Genomic DNA, 23870 nt, shown 5'->3' with positions numbered 1-23870 from the left:
CGGAATGTCCTGAGTGCAGGTGTTGAGGGATGTAGGATGTAGAGGGCATCTCTCTCACACACACATTGCCTTGTTCTCCCTCCATCTGTTGTCCAGTGCTGGGCCTCCTTCCTGGCTCCTTGCTGAGAACCCCTGCTTTACAGGACTACCTCTGTCTAGAAGGCACAAGGGAGAAGGTGCTGAGGACTTCTAGTATGTCACATAACCAGAGCTGATCTCGTGTACGTGTGTGTGTATGGGGCAGGGGACACTCTCTGTGACCCTCTTCCTCCCCTGCTTCAGCTTCAATCCCTGCTTGTTGTCTGGAGCTACTCCCACCTCCCCAAAAGGCAGGACTAGCTCAATTGGGATTCATCCAGCACCACCAAACCCTGCCCTCCCACCAGTGTTTTGGTAAAGCATGCAGGAAGTGCAACCTGAGCGACAGATGAAGTGAGAGGCTCTGAGATCTGCCCTTTGAAAGCTGAGGGGTGTTAACTGGGGTGCTTTGCATTTGTCCCCCTCTCCGTCTCCAACTCAACCCTACTGTCTGTTACATTATGAACTGACTTGGGTAAGTGAAGAGATTGAAACACCCTTTTGCTCATGCTGGGAGCCCAAGTCTTGGGATCTATATAGGCGTAACAATTTGTTTCCTGCTTGGCAGGGGGTTGGACTCGATGGCCCTTGCGGTCTCTTCCAACTCTATGATTCTATGATTCTAATTGGGATTTCCTAATGCACCCATGAAATTAATCTGACAAAAGGGCACCAAAAGGCCTGTGGGAAGGAGGAAGGTAAGGTTTGGTGGTATCCCGGTCTGGGTGGTATCCAGACAGCTGTGATGTTGAGGTGGGCTAGGGAGCTGAATGCAGTTTAGTGACTATGGTTGCTGGGCTTCAACTGGCCCAGTTGCCCTCTCTTAAGCTACTGCTGCTGTGAACCCTTATGTGCTTATAACTGGTGTTATCCCACCCCGATTCCAAGATCCACCATTCAAGTAACAATTGAGTTTTTGGTGCAAAGTGAACCACATGTTATACACTGTGCATGTATTGCCATTAGCCTCCCATGGGATTTGATTCTTTACATTTGCTGAAATAAGCACAGTAATTGATAACCAGAGTTAACAAGGGAGGATTAATCAGTTGCAAAAAAAATAGTATGGCACTTTAAGTATACTATAGCAACAGTTAATAGCTGCCATGCAAAAGTCTACCAGAAGCCATGCACCCCGACCTCTGTTAGTTATAGTGGTTTCCTTTGTCAACAGATATTTGCCATTTCCATCTCTCTCTTCATAGCCATTGTAAAGTCTAGAATGAACAGCACTCTTCCCCAGTGCCCCCCACCCCCACCCATCTGCTGGGGCTCTCATTACTATTGTGGATCTATTGAGAATGGCTAGGAGAGCACTTCACACCTGTTGTTAGGGAAGGGCTTATGCTGATGTGGTTGCCTTGGCAACAGTGACAAAGATGAAAGCCTCTGGGAGAAGCCTTGAATAATAACATGGAGGGACCACATGGGAGAGAAAGCGGGTGTGGAAGGCAGGGGACCCTGAGAGTTTAAAGAGTGGAGAAATAGAACATGAAGCAGAATTCCCCTGTACACTATAGAATTCAAATTTAAGTTTCAAGCATTCAGTACTCAGTTAACTCACATTTGCAGAGTCTGGAAACAGTGACAAAAACTGACATTTTAAAATGAAGCTTTCATTTCTCTTTATTGTAATTGAGAAGCAGATGAATCACATCTCTGTCATTCTGTTGAGAAACTGAAAATGGGGATTGGCCACCACAAGCAATCTGCCAATTTGGGACAGCTAATCAGTCCTTGAAGGCTGGTGGCTGACATCTGATCTTCATCCCCTCAGTGACTGGAAAGAAGCTGAGGGGCCACAGGTCACTAAAGATGGCAGGTGGGCATTTGCCAAATTTCTGGGTGCCAGAGGGAACCTGTGCCTGGCTTGGGATAATTCACTCTTCCAAGATAAAGGAAAGGTCGCCCATATGATGGCGTCCCCAGGAGCTCCTGAGCAGAGCCAGAAAGCAAATCATGGCAGGAAGACTAAGCAAAGGGGGCCTTTTGTCTCTGTGAGTTGGAGGGAACAGTGCTTGGTGGTGCATATGTGGGTGATGTCATTCCTCCAACCATGGGCGTAGCCAAGGGGTGGGCAGTGTTGTAAATAAAAATATGCCCTTTTCCCTTATGGGGTATCCAAGAGCCCATATAGAGTCCTTACATAGGTTCCCTATTGGTAGGAGAAAACAACAGAGGCCAACCAGAGAATATTGAGAAGCAAAGCAGCTAGTAAGCTTGATCTTTATTGATCTGTTGCAACAGGGTACCCCCCTCACACGCAGGAGAGGAAGAGGACCCAGAACAATGGCCTGCCAGGCCTTATAAAGACTTTTGAAATTCCCCTTCTCTAGATCAGGACCACCCCCAGAAACATTATGCATACATCACAGAAGGGGTGTGACCTAAGACCACCCCTCAGATACATCCCACCTACATCACAGAAATTTAAATGTTGTTTTTCTCTTCTCCTTGTTTATCTCCTGTCTGGCAGGTTCCTTGATTGGATTTTCTGGGGAGCCTGGCCATTCTTTTGTAATGCTAAAATACTTATTTCCTGGGCCAGGTCACAGGCTCACACCTTATTCAAACACAGATTAAAGGAAGAGACAATGGGGAGGCTTTTCCATTTTTAACCTTGCAGAGAAGGGATTTGGTCAGTTTAGGAATCAAAATGGTTCCAGGTTTGCCTTCCTGTACTGATCTATGTATGTGCAGTTATGAACATTACTATATATCTAAAACCATAAAATTCCTATCACAATTTCCCCCCTCTGGGGCTAGAATTTTTCTTAAAAATTTTTGCCCCACAAATAATAACATCGTATGTTGTAAATGGATGTCTTTGTATGAATATATAACACATGTTGCGTTTTGCTACTAAATTACTTGTGGCATTCTAACACTTTGGGAGAGACCATTTACTCAATAGTGTTCTATGCTCTACACCCAGCAGGAAGGTAAGGTCCACTAATGACTGAAAAATGGAGCTTGCTTCCCCCCCGCCATCTCTGTGTTCTCAGGTGCCAAGGTAGCTCTTCTGTGGTCTCACACCGACACAGTGCCACAGCAACACATCCCGTCTGCCGAATCCCCTCAGGGCTTTCACCCAACCATGTCGCCTGGCATTCACCATAGCCGGCACAGGTTTTGGGCATCTCGTGAGGGAGAGGTCTTCGCCTTGGCCTTTTAGCTATGGGATTTCATTATAGGCTGTGGTCTTGGGCTCATGAGAAGTTGCTCACTTGCACTTAAAGGACCAAAAAGCTAATTGCAGCCTGGATACACCTGCCCAATTCAAACTGAGTCCAACCCGAATCTATCCTGCCCCATGGTTCTCAAGTCTCCAAACCAATCTGTTAAAAGAAAACCATTCTTAACAAGGGCAGTTGTCCAAATAAGTCAATTTAAGTCTATAAGAAATCATTCCTGCTAAACCAAAGCATATCCACCTTCATGTTTCTTAGAAGCTTCTCCTTGGTAAAGCAAGTTTTAGCACATTTTTTAAAATGGGTAGGGAAGGTTGGCATAGTGCCAGGTGGAACAATGAAACGTGGCTACAAATTGAGCCGAACACTGGACCACACAACAGTGTGAGCCACCAGAAAGTACAAAATGCATGAGAATTCTCCATTGGTGTGTAAGCAACAAGACACTAAACATAAAAACAGCCACACACAGAAAAAAAAATTGCCCCCCTTTGTGGAAATCACACTGTCAGACACACTTCAACACTCCTACACAATAACACATAATACAAAAAATAATAATTAAATATCTGTTACATATCTTGACACAATTGTGATCTTTTACGTATGTATCCTTTGAATCCTGGAGCACAGTCTTAAGGCTCAAGTGAAAAAATGTCCTTGCAATTCAACTCCTCCCCCCTTTGTCAGGTCCACCCCCCGTCAGTCTATAGCCTTTGAAAGAGATAGCTGTGGGCACTTTGAAAACTCTGGTCTTGTGATAGTGAAGAACTGAGTTGAGGGGTTGTTGCTGCTTTTCATCATTGCACATCTGTAGAAGTGATATCCTGTAAGGGGGCAGGGTTTTGGGGAGACTTAAACACAGTTAGACAAGAAAGGGGCAAAAGGCAAAAAGGATGTCCTCCAGTTTCCATGGGAAGCTGCAAATAATAACAATCTTAGTGGATGAAACATTTTATTCATTATCACATTTCCATATAATTACTGTTATTATCTGCTAAGTTTGTTTGCTTTCCTTCACTTAATTTTTGTTGTTGTTGTTCTTTTCATATTATCAAATAAGAAATTACTCCACATGTAGAGAAAGAGAACTGTAAAAATACAAGAAAGGTTAAAAAATAAAAGGAAAGCAAAAAATTAGATTACCAGTTAGATGAAAACAAACTTGACACAAAAACATCAGATTCAGAAAAGACCTATTATTAAATATATTATCAAAACCACGCAGATTACTACTAGACTGAAAAAAAATACAAAGGTTAAAAAATACAAAAGAAAGCAAAAAATTAGATTACCAGTTAGATGAAAACAGACTTGACACAAAGACATCAGATTCAGAAAATAACTATTATTAAATAGTACAAAGATATTATCAAAACCACACATATTACTACTGGACTGGAAAAAAAATGGGAAAACAATGGGGAAAACTTAAAATTCACCATGTGCTATCCAATAAAAGAACTTCATGAGACTGACTTTCAACATGTGATGAACATGTCCCCAAAGTAAAACACAAACACACAAAATGAGCTATGAGGAACCAAAAATAAATAAATGCTAAGACACACAATTAATAAGTAACCTGAAGTAATCTGTTTTGGCATTCTAACATCCCAAATGAAAATAAAAGAGTGTTTCTTGATGTGACAACATCAGCTGTAATGTTAATACTGGGAAATGAGTTAATACCAATAAAAAAATGAATGGCAATTTTAAAGTTGTGCAGGTACCTTGCACTAGCCAAAATGACAGAATTAGTAAGAAATGCTCAAACAATGTTTGGTTGTGCTTCGATTAACTTCATAGACATCATGGAGAAACTGATTAAATAAATGAAAACAGATTATTTGTAACTTAAAGTGTCAAAGCCACAAAGAGATAGAAGGAAATCAACTAATGTAGCAGGGATTCAGACTTGTTTTGCTGAACAGAAAGAAAGTGACTGTTTGGCTTTAAGTGAAGAAAGACAAAAGGAAAAACAAATGCATTTACTTTTTATAGAGTATTTAAATCACTGTTTGCATCCCTTCATTATCATTTGTGCTGTGGGAGAAAAGAAGGGACACTCTGTTAAAAGGGAAAATTATTTCATGTGAGAGGTCTGTCAGGAAATGCTATTCCTAAAATGCATAGGCATATACACATACACACACACACACACAAAAAAAAAACTTATGAAATTTAAATCCCATTGGGGGGGGGGGAGAAACTACTCAAGAGAGGAACTCACAGTGGGAGTGCTTTGATATTTACCTGTGAAAAGAATTTGGCATGTCAAGTACTTAACTATTGTCTTCCTGGAGCAAAACACATTAAGGATGATTTCCCTCAATGGCTCCCAAGTTTTACATAAGGAAATTTGTATAGGTTTCAGGCTCTCCAAACCTTCTCATCCCCCCCTCCTTTCTCTCTCTCTCTCTTTTGTAAGCTGATCTAGCCTCTGTGCATGTGCAGAGTTCATGTCTCAGCAAACCTTTTATACCATTGAAAATGTTGCATCTTTTGGCTCAATTAGAATAAGGAAGGGAAAGGTAAGGAGTAGATTTTAAAAATAGGGTTAGATTTTAAAACAACAAAAAAGAGAAACTCAGCAATTTAAGAATTCACCAAAGCTAGCAATTTCAGCCCAAGCTTCCTTTATGTACAGGAAAGGGCTATCATTATTGGTCATTTTATCTGGTCATTCGCGGAACAATCAACCGCTCTCTTATTTATGAGTAAAAATGGCCAGGTAAGGAGTGGTTTTTTAAAATAGGGTTAGATTTTAAAACAAAAAAGAGAAACTCAGCAATTCAAGTATTCACCATTCAGCCCAAGCTTCCTTTATGTACAGGAAAGGGCTAATATCCCTCTGGCCATTCGCGGAACAATCAACCGCTCTCTTATTTATGAGTAAAAATGGTCAGAGCGTTAGAATTCATAGGATTTTTTAACAATTATTAATATTATTTTCTGCGCCTTAATTTACAGGAATGTCCAAGGCTAATTGTACTTGATTATTCATTTGTATGTGCTTAAACTTTGAATTGACTTTTAAGTTTGATTAAAAAAAAATAGTAGACAAAATGATAAATACTGTAATCACTCAAATGCTTGATATTACCAGTTGTGCTTCAAAACATCATGGCTTTTACCTCTCACCTTTAAAACTAAAAAGCAAAGCTAGGCTGAATTTCAACTCCATTACCACACCAGAATTTAAGAATTACCCTCCAATGCTTGCAGACACATGGTCTTCCACACAGCCACAAATTGGGAGAGTTGAAAGGGACCCTGGGGTCATCTAGTCCAACCCTAAAATACAGGGTTCATAGCAAGATTTGTACTACCAGAAACACACACATTCACCTCTCACCTTTAAAAACAAAGAGCAATCTGGGCTGGATTTCAACTCATCAGCCACAAATTGGGAAAGTTGAAAGGGACCTGGGGTCATCTAGTCCAACCCTAAAATACAGGGTTCATAGCAAGATTTGTACTACCAGAAACACACACATACTTATGTACACAGACACAACTGGGGAAGAGATCACAAGCCATGCGCCTATCATGTACTAAGGAAAAGGAAAATAAAAGTACCCAATTCTATACAGATCTTGAAGCTAGTTTGAGTGAGTGTTTACTTCCTTAGACTAAAGAGTGAAAATTCCTATAGAAATTATCTTTAAAAGAAGATTGAAGTTAACATTTTTCCTAAGATAGGGAGAGGATCTTTTATAAAGCAAAGTTTAAACAGCCATAGATTTGATTTAAAAGGAATACAAGAGTGAACAATTTTTCCTGAACTTGCAGAGGAATAGTAAGCCTAATCTATGCCCCCCCCCCTTTGCAGTTTCCTTTAAAGGAAGCTTACTCGGGAGTAAATTTACCTGGCACAGAATAAGAAGGAGAAGGGGAAAAAACCCTGAAAGAGACAGAATGAAACAAGGGGGGGCATTTTCTAAGAAAAGAGGCCAGGACGTCTTATAGAGACTGATATCAGGAGCCTTACAATAACTCTTCTGTCCAACCAGATCAAAGTTAAAACTGGACTCAGATATTTTTCTTAGAAGGAACACCATACTTTCATAGGCATATGCTTAATGAAATACATACACTGCATTTTAGCTTGAGAGAGCAGTTGGCTCAACTAGGCTTTTGCAGCAGAAACATTAGGTTAACTTAGACTGGAACACAGGTGTACTTGCAAACTCAAAAGTTACAACAAAACATTTACCATTAGACTTAAATCGCCCTCCTCACTTAAACTAGAGGAAGGAGGTGGGGTAATTCCCTTTTCAGAACACAAGTAGCACGTATACAAGATTTTACCACTTGGGAGGAAAACTCTTTTAGAGCCTCTCTCAAATAACAAACATTTGCACACTTCATTCTCCATTTTGTCTTGTTTTTAAGACTGATAAGGTTCAACATGGCTTCCTTAGATTTAGAATTTGGAGCAAGCTTGCATTTTTATTTTAGATGGCACATTTTAGATAAGCAGCTGCTGGATGTTACCTAAGTACAATTTAAACACAGGAACAACGTTTCTTAAACACAAATTGAAGGGGACTGTCAGAGTCCAGGCGGGAAGTAAGCACCAACTGGGCTTCTTTCACGCCAGGGGTCTGGGGACTATTTTTCTTTTGACTGAGGTGCACCCATTTTCAATTAAAAGGGTTTTGGACCTGGGCAAAACTCCGAAGGGTCCGGAAAAGGGGAAACCTGGACAAAAAAAACTTGGGGATACCTGGACAAATCTCCGAGGGAAAAACCTGGGGATCCGAGGGAAAAAACCTGGGGATACCTGGACAAATCTCCGAGGGGAAAAACCTGGGGATACCTCACTTAATCTCTATTCTACAACTCACAGCAACCTCCCTGCCTTTTACAATCTAACTCAGAGTCCCTACTGAACGCTTGCACACTTGCAATGCCAGATTGAGACTCAGAAATGACAAAGAAGGAAAGGAATCAGGTGCCCTTGCTTTCTCCGCTCACAGGTCATCTCTAACAAAGATCGCCATGGCAGAGGTGCGGCTACACCTGGGAGTTATAGTTTTGGGAATTATAGTTTTCAGTGCAGAAGAAATTGCACAACCTTTCTGGGCAAAACTCCGAAGGAATAGGTTGGCATACAGAGTTAAGTGGAAGAAATCACACACAACCTTTGCCTGGGCATACTCCGAAGGGCTAAGGCTGGTGTTGAGATCGAGGGGACAGAAAGGAGTAGAAGGCAATTTTTTCAAGAGTTAAAGTGAGGAAAGAAGTAAGGATTTGAGAAGTATAGGTTTGCTGTGGTTTGCAGAATCCCACCCCACTACCCATTTTTCCTACTCATACTCACTTCGCAAGCGCTGTCCTGGTGATCCCGGGATCTCTTGACTGGTTGTTTAAGGCCGGCCTGATCAAGCTTTGCTTCCCCTGGTTAGCCTCGCTGAACTCCAAGTTATTGCCAGACCCTGGGACCGATGGAAGACTGGTTATTCCTCCTGGCAAACTGCCTGGTGCGCGCTGGATAACCAGTCCTTCCTCCTCCCAGAATCCGGGTAACCAAAAGTCCCTTCGTGGTCGCCATCTGTTGTAAATAAAAATATGCCCTTTTCCCTTATGGGGTATCCAAGAGCCCATATAGAGTCCTTACATAGGTTCCCTATTGGTAGGAGAAAACAACAGAGGCCAACCAGAGAATATTGAGAAGCAAAGCAGCTAGTAAGCTTGATCTTTATTGATCTGTTGCAACAGGGTACCCCCCTCACACGCAGGAGAGGAAGAGGACCCAGAACAATGGCCTGCCAGGCCTTATAAAGACTTTTGAAATTCCCCTTCTCTAGATCAGGACCACCCCCAGAAACATTATGCATACATCACAGAAGGGGTGTGACCTAAGACCACCCCTCAGATACATCCCACCTACATCACAGAAATTTAAATGTTGTTTTTCTCTTCTCCTTGTTTATCTCCTGTCTGGCAGGTTCCTTGATTGGATTTTCTGGGGAGCCTGGCCATTCTTTTGTAATGCTAAAATACTTATTTCCTGGGCCAGGTCACAGGCTCACACCTTATTCAAACACAGATTAAAGGAAGAGACAATGGGGAGGCTTTTCCATTTTTAACCTTGCAGAGAAGGGATTTGGTCAGTTTAGGAATCAAAATGGTTCCAGGTTTGCCTTCCTGTACTGATCTATGTATGTGCAGTTATGAACATTACTATATATCTAAAACCATAAAATTCCTATCACAGCAGGGAGGGGCAGCTGCCCTCCCCTAAATCAAGTAAAACAATAGAAATACTTAACTACCTGACCAATCACAACTACCTGTCCCCCCCCAACAAAAGTCCTGCCTGCCCCCCCTAAGTCCTGCCCCCCCAACAAAAATCCTGGCTACACAGTTACTGCGCCTATAAGCAGTCTCTAAACCGAACATACCAAAACAAGGAACATAAGCATAAAAATCCCATAAAATTGAAGTGAACTAATGGGTAAAATTACAAAAGCATGGGAAAACACCAGCAAAACATAAAAAGCTGACTACAATGTGATTTTAAAATTTCCTCAGGAGTTGGGGAAAACTTGCCTTGGAATGTACAGTTCTCTCAACTGATACAGTGCTTATTAAATATGCTGGGTTCTCCAAGTATGCTGGGCTCCTCTTGAGTCTAGTGGCATTTTCCCTGATCTGTAGTATACTTTCTAGCTGACATTCCCAGGCCTACCTGGAAATGCTGCCATGTGCGGGGTTGAACCTGTGACCTTCTGCAAAGGAAGCAGATGCTCTACCCTTGTGCCATAGTGCTTCCCTGTACAGATCCGCTGAATAGGGGGTTAGTGCCCCTGTCCCTCACCAAATGATGTTACAACCTCTCAGGCCCCTTCCATGCTGTGTCTACGTTCTTATTTGTTTTAATTTGGCAGCTGGCACCAAAATCAGTGGGGCTTTTGTGGGCTAGGAAAATGTACTTGGATGCTGGGAGGGGATGAGTGAGCTCTCTGGGCCGGAAGCTGGCAAGCCCCGACTTCCGGGGTGGCGCCATCGATAATGGCGGATTCCCTCTGATCCGGAGCGACCAGCTCCACGGAAAATGGCTCTTTCCCGCTACAGCGAAGCGGGGACCCTTTCAAAAATCACAGGCGGATGAAGCCTGTGATCATGGGACTCGGCGGGCACCTTTAGCGCCCCCCCAACCCGTAAAGGAACCCATTTACGGGCTCCGGAGCGAAGAGGGGGAAGTGGCGCGGTGCTGAGAGTCAACTGCTTCTTCCGTGGAGCGAAGCCGCACAGCCATTGCCGGAGAGCGCTGCCTTTCTCCTGGGACAATTTAGCTTTTAAAACAATTACCCGTGAGTACTTTAATTTTGGACAATTGGACTTTAAATAATGACCTGCGAGCAGAAAGGAAAATTGGACTAAGAAATTTATCTCAATTTGGCACTGAAACGGGAAGGTCTAAACAGGAAGTCAGCTTTCCGTTTCTTGTAGATAGATTAAAGCAAAGACATGGCAAACTAGAGTTCAGAAAATCGCCTGTAAAGGATTAACTTTCATCATTTAAAACAGTTGAACCCCCTTTGGAAGCAGGAGAAGAGGGGGGATTTTTTCCGGACTGTTTAAACCTGCAGAAGAGAGTGTAAAGCAAAGTAATTTTCCACCGTCTTGATCCTGGGAGCGGGGTGTCAGGACTGACGTTCTTTGGGAAGCTCATCGAACAGAGACAAACGTCTTTGACAGATAGTTAAAAGAAGAGAAACATAGTGATTCCATTGTTCTCCTTCGCACTTTAAAGGAACAAATATTGACAAAATATCTGAAAAAGGAAACTTTGTTGTTAAATCTGTCTTTAAAAGAAAAGAACAAATAGAAGTTCTTCCCCTAGAGGGAGCCTGTGAAACTGTTACTAAAGCTGAATTGGGGAGCTCTGCAGCTGCAACAGATTACGATCGTGGGAAAAGACTTCTGACCTTGCAGAACAATGTATCCAGAAGCTCTGGTGAGTGCTTTCTGCAAAACAAGTGCCCTACTGGAACAGCTACATGAGAAGATGACTTGATGACTGCTGTGATTAGAAATTTTGGACAGGTAGTGGGAAACTATATAGAGCCCACCCAGGAATCAAATCAGGAGTGTGCTCTGACAGATCAGATGAGGGAAGAGGATGTTGTTGAACCTCGGGCGCCAGAGATGGAGGGAGCTGTGGCCCAGCAGGAACATGAGTTTTTGGATCTGACAAATGAACTTGGAAAAAGCCAGATTTGGAAAGATAAAGTTTGGTTTGGTTTGGAAATGGGGGGTTGGATAGACCCCCCCTATGCAGGGATGTTTGGACTTTTCAAGTCTGGCAATGGGCCATGAGATGTTCGGGGTTGTGGGGGCTCTTAATTCTGGAGGGACTCTGAAACATGTTTTTAAATACCACATGGAGTTTAGTGTGGAATATGGAAAAGGGACTGATTTGTCAAGAAGGGTCAAAAACATTGTCAAGTTGGAGTTCCCATGAATGAAAGGAGCAGGAGATAAAGTAAAGTAGAGGTATAAATATGCAGAAGAGCCGCGGAAGGGACATGGAAGAGACTTAAGGGCCTCGGATATAAGATTACCAGGTTAATGCGCTAGATTGATGGGATAGAAAGGACTGACAAAACCCGGGACCAGGAGGAAGAGACGCTGGAGAAGATTGGAAGAAATTTTTTTTTATTAGGATTGTTTTATAAAACTGATGAATGTTAGAAAAATGTTGGAATGAAATCATTTGGCTTTAGCAAAAATGTTAAAAGAATTATGTAAGAATATTATGGTTATGAGAAATTGGTATAAATAAGATTTAAGTTTCAAGTTTTAGGGTCTTTTATAGTAAGATAAGGTTAAAATAGACTAAGGTAATGTAATGACAGAATATTATGAAAAATGGAAAGGATTTGCTGTGACAATTAATAACTAGGATACAAAAAAAGGGAGGAGTGAGGAGGTCAAAGAAAGAAGGTAATGACAGTTAAGGATTTGAGAATATTGGATTTGTTTTTAAATGTTTGTGGCTTATTTTTGTCTTTTGATTGTGTTGTGTTATTTTTTGATTTTGATTTTTATCAATTTGTATTGTTTGATTGTGGTTTGTTTTTATTTTGTTTTCTTTCTTTTCTTTTCTTTTTTGTTTTTTTCTGTAATTCTAAAACCCTTAATAAATATCATTTTTTTAAAAAAAACAGAAGCCCCACCTTAAGCCAAGGAGGAGCTCCCTGGTGGTCTCTGTTTGCACTGGGGCAGCACCTACTCCCCACAACTCGTTGGAAGGAAGCAACATGAGGAGGTCTTGTTCCTGGGATTCTTTCCTGGGTATTCGTTCTTTTCTGTGTTTCCTGGCACAGGTTCCTCTCCCTCCTGCCGCTGCTGCCTTCTGTGCGTGGAGAAAGATGGAGAAAACCAATGGTCTGAAGGCTTCCCCTGCCAATCATCAGCCACAGGAGCCCATGAAAACTGCTGCCAATGGGGATCCAGAGAGAAGGGAGCTCAGCAACCACAGCAGGTAACTCTAAGAGCAGGTGGCCTTGAGGTCTGCTGCAAGGGGTTCCTAGCCCAAGAGCCAGCTTGACACTGCATACCCAGTGTTGAGGGAGGAAAGGCACCCAAAACATGCTCTTCAATAATTAGTTGCTGCATACCCATACAGAGCTTGTCTGAGGCCCAGGGCAGGGGTCTTGTCTTGGCTTGACTGTGTAAGTCTGTCAGGCCCTTGGCAGGGCCCCCAGCTGTTTTAGCCCTCTAAGGCCTGGGGCAAGTGTATCTGGTTGCTCACCCCCCTGCAAGGGCCTGGGCTGTTGCCTAGCATAACTGAATAGGGGTCAGTCTGTGCCTAAGGGAGGAGGGGAAGCCTTTTGGGGCCACTTGGGAAGGAGTTCAGGGATGAGAGCAAATGGTCCTTCCTGGTGAGCGTGGAGGCCCAGGAAATGTTTCCTCCATGGGCGAACTCACAACTCTGAGTTCCAATAGGAAACACACTTTTAGAGCATGGTGCTAATGATGCCAATGTTGTGGGTTCAATCATATGAGCCAAGAAGTCTGACTCCTGCACTGCAGGGGGTTGGACTAGATGACCCTCAGTGTGCCTTCCAACGCTGCATTTCTATGAATCTATGATTCTGAAAACAGCTGGACTTTTGTGAAGCAGCCCTTTCAGATCCCACCCCCCGGATTTCTCAAGCAAATGCTTGACTTTGCATCTCAGCACAGCGTGCTCTGGAATAAGGGTGGCTGGGACAGGTGAGAGGAGATCTGATTTTTGTCTCCCCTAGGTTTTCCTTACAGCCAGCAGGGATAGGATCTCAGATTAAATCTCCACCTTGTGGTCAAGGCAGGAGGTAGGCTGTAGCTCCCAAAATCCTCCAGTTTGCTTTCCTGCCTATGTTGAGCACAGTCACGAATCAACTCCCTTAATGTGTGTGTGTGTAGGTGGGGATTCTCTAAGGCTAGGCAATATGGGAGTCATTAGAACTCCCAAGTCAATCAACTTGGATTGATGTGGAGTTCTTGCTTAGATGTAGGAAGGGAGCTTGAGGAGGAGGAGGCAGTGGCAGTGGGAGGGGCAGACCCCCTTATGAGGGGAGGGTGTTCCGCTCCATTCCCACCTCTGCTTGGCAGCCAAGGGTCATCCTTCCTACCTGGTCTCTCTACAGAGTGCCGTCAGCCAATGATGACACGTCCTCAGAACTTCAGCGTGTTGCCGCCTTGGATAATGTGGATGAGAAATCCCACAAGACAGGAGGCCTCTCCAGGTACTTCTTATGGGTCTCCTTATGGGGTTGATGAAGCACAACCAAGATAAAGTGTCTCCTCCTCAGGCTTTGTGGTGGCCTTTGCAGTGGAGATGGAAAATGCAACAGGAGCCCACCACTCTGTGGAGCAGCAGTCTTTGGAAGTGGGGGGGGGGTCAGCCTGGGTGGGTGTGGAGGTTGCACTGAAATTGTGCCCATCAGCAAAACCAAAGAGTAGTCACCATGAGCTACTCCGCTCTAGATGGGGATGTTACAGGAAAGGAGATTCCTACTCAACTTTATGAAGAACTTTCTGAGGGTAAGAGCTATTCAACAGTGGGACGGACTCCCTTAGATGATGGTGGCCACTCCATTCATTGGAGGTTTTAAACAAAGGTCAGAAGGCCATCTGCCATCTTGTAGCTGTGACTCCTGCATTGCAGGGGGTTGAACTAGGTGGCCCTTGGGGATCCCTTCCAACTCTACAGTTCTATCATTCTATTATTTTGACTCATTACCCATAGCTGAGCTGGTGTTTCAAGACTTAGGAACATAAGAGATTGTCATTTACTCAGGCAGAGCATTAGCCCATCTAACTCAGTATTATCTAATCCTGCCTATGTACAGTTTCAGGCAGGGGTCCTTTCCCAGTCCCACCTCGTGATGTTGCCAGGGGTTGAACCTGGGACCTTCTGCATGCAAAGCAGGTGCTCTGGCCACTGAGCTATGGCCCTTGCCCACAATTCCACCCTGCTGGGGGTGCTCTTGAAAGCCCATAAGGGCCATTTGTGGAGATGGCCTAGAATGTGGCAGGAGTTTCAGGGGAGGCCCTACTAGCTGTGGCTGCTGAAGAACCCTCTGCTGTTTCCCCTCCTAAGAAGTACTTGATTGAACAAGATGGGCAAGAGGAGGCTTTGTAACCCTCACAAGCCCCGAGGACTTTGTCTTCCTCTCTTGCTGATTCCCAGGAAAGTTGATGACAGTAAAGGTCACAGACTTGGATGGCTCTAAAAGTGGATTGGACAGATTCATGGAGGAGGAGATGGCTATCAGTGGTGACTAGCCAGGATGGCTATACTCCACCTGCACTGTTAAAGGCAAAAATGCATCTGAATCCCAGTTGCTGGAGACCACAGGAGAGGGGAGTGCTCTTGTGTTCGAATCCTGCTTGCAGATTTCCCATAATGGGCATCTGGGTGGCCACTGTGAGAAGAAGATGGTGGACTAGATGGACCATTGTCCTGATCCTGCTACAGGGCTCTTCTTTTGATCCCTCCTGGCAGCCTGGAAGGAGTGAGATGCTTCAGCACCTAGATTAGGCACTTAGGGGGAAGCAATGGGCAGAGTGGGGCTGTGTAACTGCAGCTCAGAGGGAGAGAGGAAAAAACCACACACTATACACTTCTCCTGCCCAGGGTGAATGTGAGGGGAGACTCTACTCCACTGCTCCACTGGAAATGTATGGGTGTTCTCTCGCCCCTCCCCATTTGCAAAGCTTGACCCTTTCCCTTCTCTCTTCCCTTTCTAGGATAGCCCGCCTGGTGATGGTTATCCGGGGTTGGGCCAATAAAGGCTTGAAAGAAGAAGAGCGGCGGCCAGACTCCTTCCTGGAACGATTTCGAGGACCAGATGTCAAGACTTTGGCAGTAGCTGCAGCAAGGGGCGATGGGTTTGATACCCATGACAGAAAGACAAAGTGAGACTCCCTCCTGGCTGGCTGGAGCTGCTGTGGGAGGCTTTGCATGGGCAAGGAGATGAAATCATAGGCCATCTTCCCTCTTCTTCTCACCCCCATCTCCTTCTTCATCTTCATCTTCCTCCTCCTCTTTCTTCTTTCTCCCGCCTCCTGCCTCTTCCTCTTCTTCTTCACTTTCTTCTTCTTCTTCTTCTTCTTCTTCTTCTTCTTCTTCTTCTTCTTCTTCTTCTTCTTCTTCCTCCTCCTCCTCCTCCTCCTCCTCCTCCTCCTCCTCCTCTTTTTCTTTCTTTTCCTCCTTCTCCTCCTACTTCTTCCTCATCTTCCCCCTCCTGCTTCTTTCCCCTTTTTCTCTTCCTTTTCTTTTTTCCTCCTCCACTATAAATAAGGGGCAGGCCTCATTGGTAAGGCTGGACCTTGCCATTAGCCATGGTAATTTGAGCAAAGAGGAAAGGGCAGGCTGCTGGAGAATGAAAGAGGCTCACAATCAGCCAGGGTCTTTGGCATTGAGCAAACAGGGTCTTCCCTGAGAGGTTAAGTGGAACATGTTAATTACCAAAGAGCAGCAATGGTTCTGGGCTGCTGTGGCCCAGTGAGGCTTTTGCAAAACAGGAGCAGGCAAGAGTGTTCAGGCCATTGTGTAAGGCTGTTGTGCAAGTGCTGAGGTTGTTGGTCATTGTGGACAAGGCTGAGGAGAGGAATGGGGCATTCCTTTTCTTCCCATTCTACACTTTAGAAATAAAAATTGCCATACTTTGACAGTCTTCAAGGGATGCCATCAAGGCCTTTCAGGGAACAGGGAGGTTGGGCTTGCTCTAGTGATTCTAGCAGCCAGGACCTCCTGCCTTCTCCCATCTAATGTCCTGTGAGCCGACCCACCCCTTTCCCTCTCACATGAGGCCTAAGGTGGGGTTGGAAACTTCTGTAACAATCTGAGGTACTGGATGGAGACCTCAGAACACCTGAATTGGAGAGCAGGCAGCTCGGGGGGGGGGGCTTTCCTTTGGGGCATCTTGTTGGCCACTGTGAGAAGAGTATGCTGAACTAGATAGGCTCTCTTTAGCCTGATCAGCAGTTGCAGGGTTCTTCTGATGTTCTCGCTGGGTACCTTGGAAGGTATGAGACGCTTCAGCAACAGGAAGGCTGACTGGATATCTGGATGGAAGGAAGGGGTGGGCCTGGGGTGTTTACTTCTCAGTCACTGTGCTGTGGCCACCTCTGGTCATCTGTCTGGGTAAAGGAGGTCTGTGTGTGCTCACTTAACCCTTTCAGTTTCATGTACTCCAAATCACCCCCCCATGGTGTGAATTCATGCCTTAGCTGCAATTTAGACCAGGGATTTGAAGATTGCAGGCTCTCTCCACCATCATCTCCCCCCTTGGCCAGATCCACTGAAGACTCATTGTGGCCACTGAAATGTTTTGCTTCTATCTGCAGGAAGAAATGGAAAGTCTTCGTGATGAATCCTGCAGGGGACTGGTATTATCGGTGGCTTATGGTCATTGCAGTCCCAGTCCTGTATAACTGGTGCACGTTGGTAGCACGGTGAGTCCTTGGAACCCATGTTTTTGGGGGGTAGGCACAAGAGAAGGGGGTGGTGCAGATTCCACCCAGAGCACCTATCTGCACCAATCTGCAGAGCATGATGTGAGTCCTTGTGACTCCTCTCCCCACTGCTGTTTCTCTCCTGATCCTCTCCCCCAGAACTTCTCTTCCTAGGAAGCATGGATTTAACAATCCTTAATTTGCTGGAGTTTCAGTAATTACAGGGTTAACTCACTGCTGAAACTCTGGGAGGTCGCTTATGACACTTCCAACACATTGAATTATTTATTATTTCTATTTTATTCATTTATTAAATTAGTATACCATCCTTCACTGGAAGATCGCAGGATGGTTCCCAACATAAAAATACAAAATGAGAACATGAATACATAATAAAACAAGAGCAACCCCCCATAACGCCCCCAAACACATTTAAAATGTCATAGAATGTTTAGTAAGTCAAAGGCCTCGTTATAGAGAAACATATTTGCCTGGTGCTTAAAGATATGTCATGAAGGCACCACGTGAGCTTTCCTGGGGAGATCATTCCACAAGTGGGGTGCCACCACCGGAAAGGCCTGCTGTCATGTTACTGCCCTCTAGAAACCTTGTGGAGGAGGCACATGAAGAAGGGCTTCTTGAGGTCCTTGATGAGTAGTCCCTGCTCCAGGAAACCTGCCAGGGAAACACAGTGTGAGGCATTTTGAATTGGGCCCAGAAATGAATTGGCAGTTGGGCCAGGAAAAGGGTAATATGCCCAAACCATCTTGCCTCAGTGAGCAACCTGGCTGCTGAATTCTGCGCCAGCTGAAGTTTCTGAACTGTCTTCAGAGGAAGCCCCACAAATAACATGTTGCAGTAATCTAACCTAGAGGTTACCAGAGCATAGACAACAGAAGTTAGGCTACCCCTGTCCAGATAGTGGTGCAGCTTGGCCTCCTTGCTTCCCAATCAGCTGCCCGAGCCACCAGAGGGCTGCTGCCTTCTAATTGTCTCTCTCACCCTCCTCACCACAGGGCCTGTTTCAACGACCTCCAAAGGAAGTACTGGATCTGGTGGCTAGTTCTAGACTACATCGCAGATAGCATCTACATCGCAGACATTGTCATCCGCTTTCACACAGGTGAGAGAGCTGTGTGGGGAGGAGCCTGGCTCAGCCTTCATCTCACTATGGTGGTTAAGGATTCCACCTCCAGCACTTGTGAGACAGAAAATGGCCCCAATAAAGCAAATCTTATTAATGGCAGTTCTGAAAAATAGAGTTCCCCAATGAAAGATTTATCAGCCTTCACTGCTGAATAATTTTCTTAAAATTACCCACCTGGGCATCAATATTCAGGTCTGGCAAAAGCCTCTCCCTTGATATCATATTGAGCTGATGAATGATCTGAATGCTGCGGGGTGGGGGGGGGGAGGAGTGCAGAATCTCATGCTCTCCCACTATCTGGGGCTGGGACATCTTTTCAACAATCACCACTCACCCTACAAGCTCACCACTCTAAGGATGGGAGGCCTGTTTTGCTTAGAATCCGGTGTGCTGTAAGTCCTGCCTGCTCTCCACAATGCTGCTGCTACCTGGCTCTAGTTGGATTACAAGGCTGGAGATGGGTGAAATCCAAGGCATGTGGAATGAACAGATTGGATGGAAATAAACACATCACCATATCTGCAGTGACAGCACTAGGCAAAGATTTTGCTGGGTTTTAATGCCTCACACTGTGTTTCCCTGGCAGGTTTCCTGGAGCAGGGATTACTCGTCAAGGACCTCAAGAAGCTGCGTGATAAGTACATTGCCACCATGCAGTTCAAGCTGGATGTCCTCTCTGTTTTGCCCACTGACTTTGCCTACTTTGCCGTCGGCTTAAACCGCCCCGAGTTGCGCTTCAACCGGCTGCTGCATTTCTCCCGCATGTTTGAGTTCTTTGACCGGACGGAGACACGGACCAGCTACCCAAACATCTTCCGAATCTGCAACCTGGTGATGTACATCTTGGTCATCATCCACTGGAATGCCTGCATTTACTATGCTATCTCTAAGGCCATTGGCTTTGGAGAGGACACCTGGGTGTATCCCAACATCTCAGACCCAGAGTTTGGTTATTTGACAAGAGAGTACATCTACTGCCTCTACTGGTCCACACTGACCTTGACTACCATCGGGGAGACCCCTCCGCCTGTGCGTGATGAAGAGTATCTCTTTGTCATCTTTGACTTCCTGATTGGTGTCCTCATCTTTGCTACCATTGTGGGAAATGTGGGCTCTATGATCTCCAACATGAACGCCACCAGGGCAGAGTTTCAGGCCAAGATTGATGCAGTCAAGCATTACATGCAGTTCCGCAAAGTGAGCAAGGACATGGAGGCCAAGGTGATCAAGTGGTTTGACTACCTCTGGACCAATAAGAAAACTGTGGAGGAGTGGGAGGTCCTGAAGAATCTGCCTGACAAGCTGCGGGCAGAGATAGCCATCAACGTCCACCTGGAGACGCTGAAGAAAGTGAGGATCTTCCAGGACTGTGAGGCTGGGCTTCTGGTGGAGCTGGTGCTCAAGCTCCGCCCCCAGGTATTCAGCCCTGGAGACTATATTTGCCGGAAGGGGGACATTGGCAAGGAGATGTATATCATCAAGGAAGGGAAGCTGGCTGTTGTGGCAGATGATGGCGTGACCCAGTATGCTATGCTCACAGCAGGCTGCTGCTTTGGGGAGATCAGCATCCTCAACATCAAAGGAAGCAAAATGGGGAACCGGAGGACGGCAAATATCCGGAGCATTGGCTATTCCGACCTCTTCTGCCTGTCTAAGGAGGACCTCATGGAGGCAGTGACAGAGTATCCAGATGCCAAGAAAGTCCTGGAGGAGCGTGGGCGAGAGATCCTCACCAAAGAAGGTCTGTTAGATGAAGCAACTGCAGCAGAGGGCATGGAAGGTATGGATGTGGGGCAAAAGCTGAGCAGGCTGGAGGCCAGCTTGGACATGCTGAATGCCCGGTTCTCCCGCCTCCTGGCTGAGTATGATGCTGCCCAGATGAAGCTCAAGCAGCGTGTCACCTCCCTGGAGACCAAAGTGAAGCAAGACCAGCAGGATGACTTCTTCTCTGATGGTTCCATTAGCCCATCCACAGAAGAGGGGAAAGCCAAACCTTAACCTACTGCGCTGCCATCTGGATTTGAGGCAGCAGCATTTCCTTGCATCTGATGCCCATCCAGACTGCCTTGCAGTAACCCTGTCTCCACCAAACTGCTGCTCCCTAGCTGACTCTTTCTCTCCCCTTAGTCCATTCCCAGCTGTATGTTCCTGGTGACTCTCACCAGGGTCCCTTTAAGTCTCTCTTGAACTGCTTTGAGAAGGTCAGACACACTCCATTTCTTTCCTCAAGTTGCATGTTCCTCCTCTCACCCTCGCCCCCAAATGGGCCAAATAGCACTGCCTCTGGCAGGTGCTTATTTGGAACATTCCCATCAAGTAACCCACTACAGTGGACCACATTACCTGCTTACAATCTTATTTTGACAACCACTTTTGTGAAAATCTCTAAGCCGGTCCAGGTCCTTCCTGTTCGTGGAGCACATTCAGAGAAAACTTCTCCCTGTGAGCTGCCTATGCTCCCTAAGTCTGCATAGAGGGCAAGGAAGGGGATGTGTGCACTTGGGTGTGTGGGGTGTTGGTGTTTGCTAGGGCCTGAACCCACCTGCTTCAGTGAGGATTATAAGATTTTGGAAATGTGTTAGTTGAAGATTGCTTGTATGCCTGCAATCCTGCCATCCCACACAAGCTCTTTAGCCCTGGTTCTGCTGCCTGGCTGCTCAAGCGGGCAGTGCTGTCTCATTCAGTCTCATTCCATTTCTGCTCTTTGAGGCTTTTAAGGTCCCTCCTGACTGAGTTTCCCCCTCAGTTCTTGAAGACTTACAGCTCCTTCTGCATCGACTTTAGAGCTCCAATTGATGCCGCTCTTTAGCAAGCATTGCCTTGGGGGCTCGACACACCCCAGGCAGGTAGGGGGACCCTGTACTTGTCCAGGGAAAGTGATTGAGCCCAACACAAATTCTGACCCTGGAACCTATCCCAGAAATGCTGGAGAGGAAGATCTCCTCACATTTCACATGAAGGATTAAGCTGAAGTGGCTGTCCCATGTGTGCTAGGTAGAAATGGCCAGATGAACATCAGGACAGGCTTGGTTGAGACCCTACCCCTCTTTCTTGTTTAACTCACCAGCATCCCTTGGCTAATGCACAATAGCTCTGCCATTCTCAGGGAAACACCCCACCCACTGCAGCCCTCTCCCTTGTCCATTCCTCTCTTCTTGCCTCAGCTCATGACTGAGCCAGTTTACACAGAACAAGGAACTTTGGACCCAAAGGCTGTTTACTTGCCTGAAACTCAGATTTCAGTTTTGGAGTCCTCTTGTCAATTTCCATTTTTATGCACCAAATGAAAATAGGCCACTTTCCTCAGGGTTAGTTGTGGAGGAGGAGTATGCTTAGCCAAAGTGTTTCTATCAAGTTTTCACTGGGTCTGCTCAGATCCTGCCTGGAACCATGAATCCCTCCAGATCCATTTCTGGAATGAAACAGAAGCTCACAAGAATTTGGGGTGGAGCTGCTGGGTATGGGAGCAGGACCCACCACCCCAAAAGCCCACAACGCTTCCAGTGTGTGTCTGGCAGGCACATGACTTGATGTGGACTCTACACACCTGAGCCAAGGAAGCCACAACTGACAGGCGTCCTGTGGGGCACGTTACACATCTTCAAAATAAAGAGCTCAGATGTGAGCAGCCAGTGGGTTTAGCAGATGGGTTGCATAGGTGCCTCCCTTCTCCCTCCCCCCAGTTTCCTGGCTGCTCTGGTTGGACTACGCAGACTGTGACTCTTTTACCCTGGGGCTTTGGGTCTGCTCAAGCTAATGTTCCATGAGCTTATTTACTTAACAAACAAATTGCCCTGCAGCTCTCCTTGCAGTGAGTGTGTGTGTCTAGCAATGTTACATAGCGGTGGCAGCAGCAGCAGCTGCAGCAACAGAAATACATTCCTTTCCAGATCCCACAGACCTCTGGCTTCCCAGCTGCAAATGGTGAGCCACAAGGGGGTGCTGTGTACAGTGGAATGAATTGCAGTCCTGCCTGGCTCAGCCTGATTGGAATGGAGACACACTGAATGTGGGAGCGTCTCTCAAGCGGAAACCCAGAGCAGAGGGGCCCAGCTTTTCCCCTGGAGCCAGAAGCAAATCTTCTCTCTGGAAAGCAAACCGTGTCATGCCGGAAGGCCTGGTGAGCTGGTCTGCTCATCCAATCCATGTGCTGTTGCATTCATTTTCCTTTGGGAGGGAGTCTGCATGCAAATGACTTGTGGGCCAGCATGAATTTCACAGACCCTCAGGCTTCTGAAGTGCCTATTGCATTGCCCTCCAACTGCTCCTGAACCTATCCCAGGGAAGGAGGGCTCATTTCAAGATGTCACACCCATTTGTACTTTTTATAAAGAGTTTCCCTGCTGAGGTTACTCATTAGTTATAAATATGGTTGCTAAAACTCATATTTTGTCATTTTGTATCTTATCTTTCATGTGAGGAAGGGATGGTGTGACAGTGGCTCCCTTTTTGCTCATAGCAGGGTCCTGTTCCACTGGGGTCCTTTGTCTCCTTTCCCCTAACCCTGCCTATCCCACAGTGGTGTAGCATGGGGTGTGTGTGCAAGGGAAACTGTGGCCCTGGGTGCAGAATGCTGATGGAGTCCAACTCAACACCCCCACAACATGTTCCCTTACTGAGGCCACATGGCTGCACCACACTGTTGACTCAAGTTCAGATCGTGCTCTGCTAAGACCCCTAGATCCTTTTCACGTGCCCTACTGTCAAGCCAGTTGTCCCCCTTCCTATATTTGTGCAGCTGGTTATTCCTGCCTACATTTGACCCTATTGAAATTCATTGTGTTACTTTGGGCCCATTTCTCAAATCTATTAAGGTCATCTTGAATCTTGATTCTGGCTTCTGTGGCATTAGCTACCCCTCCCATTTTTGTGTCATCTGCAAATGACCCTGAATTAATACCCTGTTAATACACATAGAGTTGATGGCAAGAAGGGTGAGGATAGTTTTGGAGGTCATGTGTGCCTGGAACCCCTTTGGGGGAAGGGCAGTGTGTGTAGACAGCTTTGGAGTGAAATAAGCGTTGCAAAGGGCCCCCGGCACACATAACCACATGGTTGCCTGCCACTTGCTTTGTCATTACTGCTTTCTGCTTGAGGCAAGCTGGGCATTTGACTCATTTTCTGTGTGAAAATCTAGGATCCATGATGCATTTTGCTGCTTCTGAGACCACAACAAGAGCATTTGTGTGGGGTGGAATGCAAGACCACAGATTCTGCTTAAGGGCAATCTGTGCACAAAGTGTTTTGAAGGATTTTTTTTTGTTTGTTTTTTATAACAGAGAACCCTCAAGAGTGAGAGCTGTTTCAGCACTCTGGACAGCGGCTGCAGGGCTCATCTGCAGAGATACAATCTCAGGGAAACACGGAAGAGCTGATGATGAGCGTGACAATGACAGCGTATGCATGCTTGCTCCTTGAAAATCCTACCCAGCCCACCCTATTAACCTACTTGGGAAAATCCTAAACCTTTAAACCATTACTTGACAGAA

General features: G+C 45.7%; 1 protein-coding gene across 7 annotated transcripts; it reads left to right on the top strand.

Moving 5' to 3' along the window:
• Nucleotides 1–27: 27 nt before the first annotated feature.
• On the top strand, nucleotides 28–23870 carry CNGA2 (cyclic nucleotide gated channel subunit alpha 2). 7 transcript variants are annotated; one of them, XM_081178733.1, is made up of 8 exons: nucleotides 28–192; nucleotides 12614–12771; nucleotides 13919–14017; nucleotides 15525–15692; nucleotides 17127–17234; nucleotides 18251–18357; nucleotides 18968–20122; nucleotides 23661–23870. In XM_081178733.1, exons 2-8 carry the CDS (start codon nucleotides 12659–12661, stop codon nucleotides 23675–23677), a joined length of 1767 nt encoding a protein of 588 aa, XP_081034859.1. In that variant the 5' UTR covers nucleotides 28–192; nucleotides 12614–12658; the 3' UTR covers nucleotides 23678–23870. The 7 variants fall into 7 exon arrangements, with proteins under 7 accessions (XP_081034859.1, XP_081034858.1, XP_081034853.1 ...); XM_081178732.1 differs by having other exon boundaries at nucleotides 18968–20161; XM_081178727.1 differs by lacking the exon at nucleotides 23661–23870 and having other exon boundaries at nucleotides 18968–22766.

Source organism: Podarcis bocagei, assembly GCF_964188305.1.
Source record: "Podarcis bocagei genome assembly, chromosome: Z".
In the NCBI taxonomy this organism is placed as follows: Eukaryota; Metazoa; Chordata; class Lepidosauria; order Squamata; family Lacertidae; genus Podarcis; species Podarcis bocagei.
Note: the sequence above shows the minus strand (reverse complement) of the source record. Positions and strands in the feature narration are given on the sequence as shown.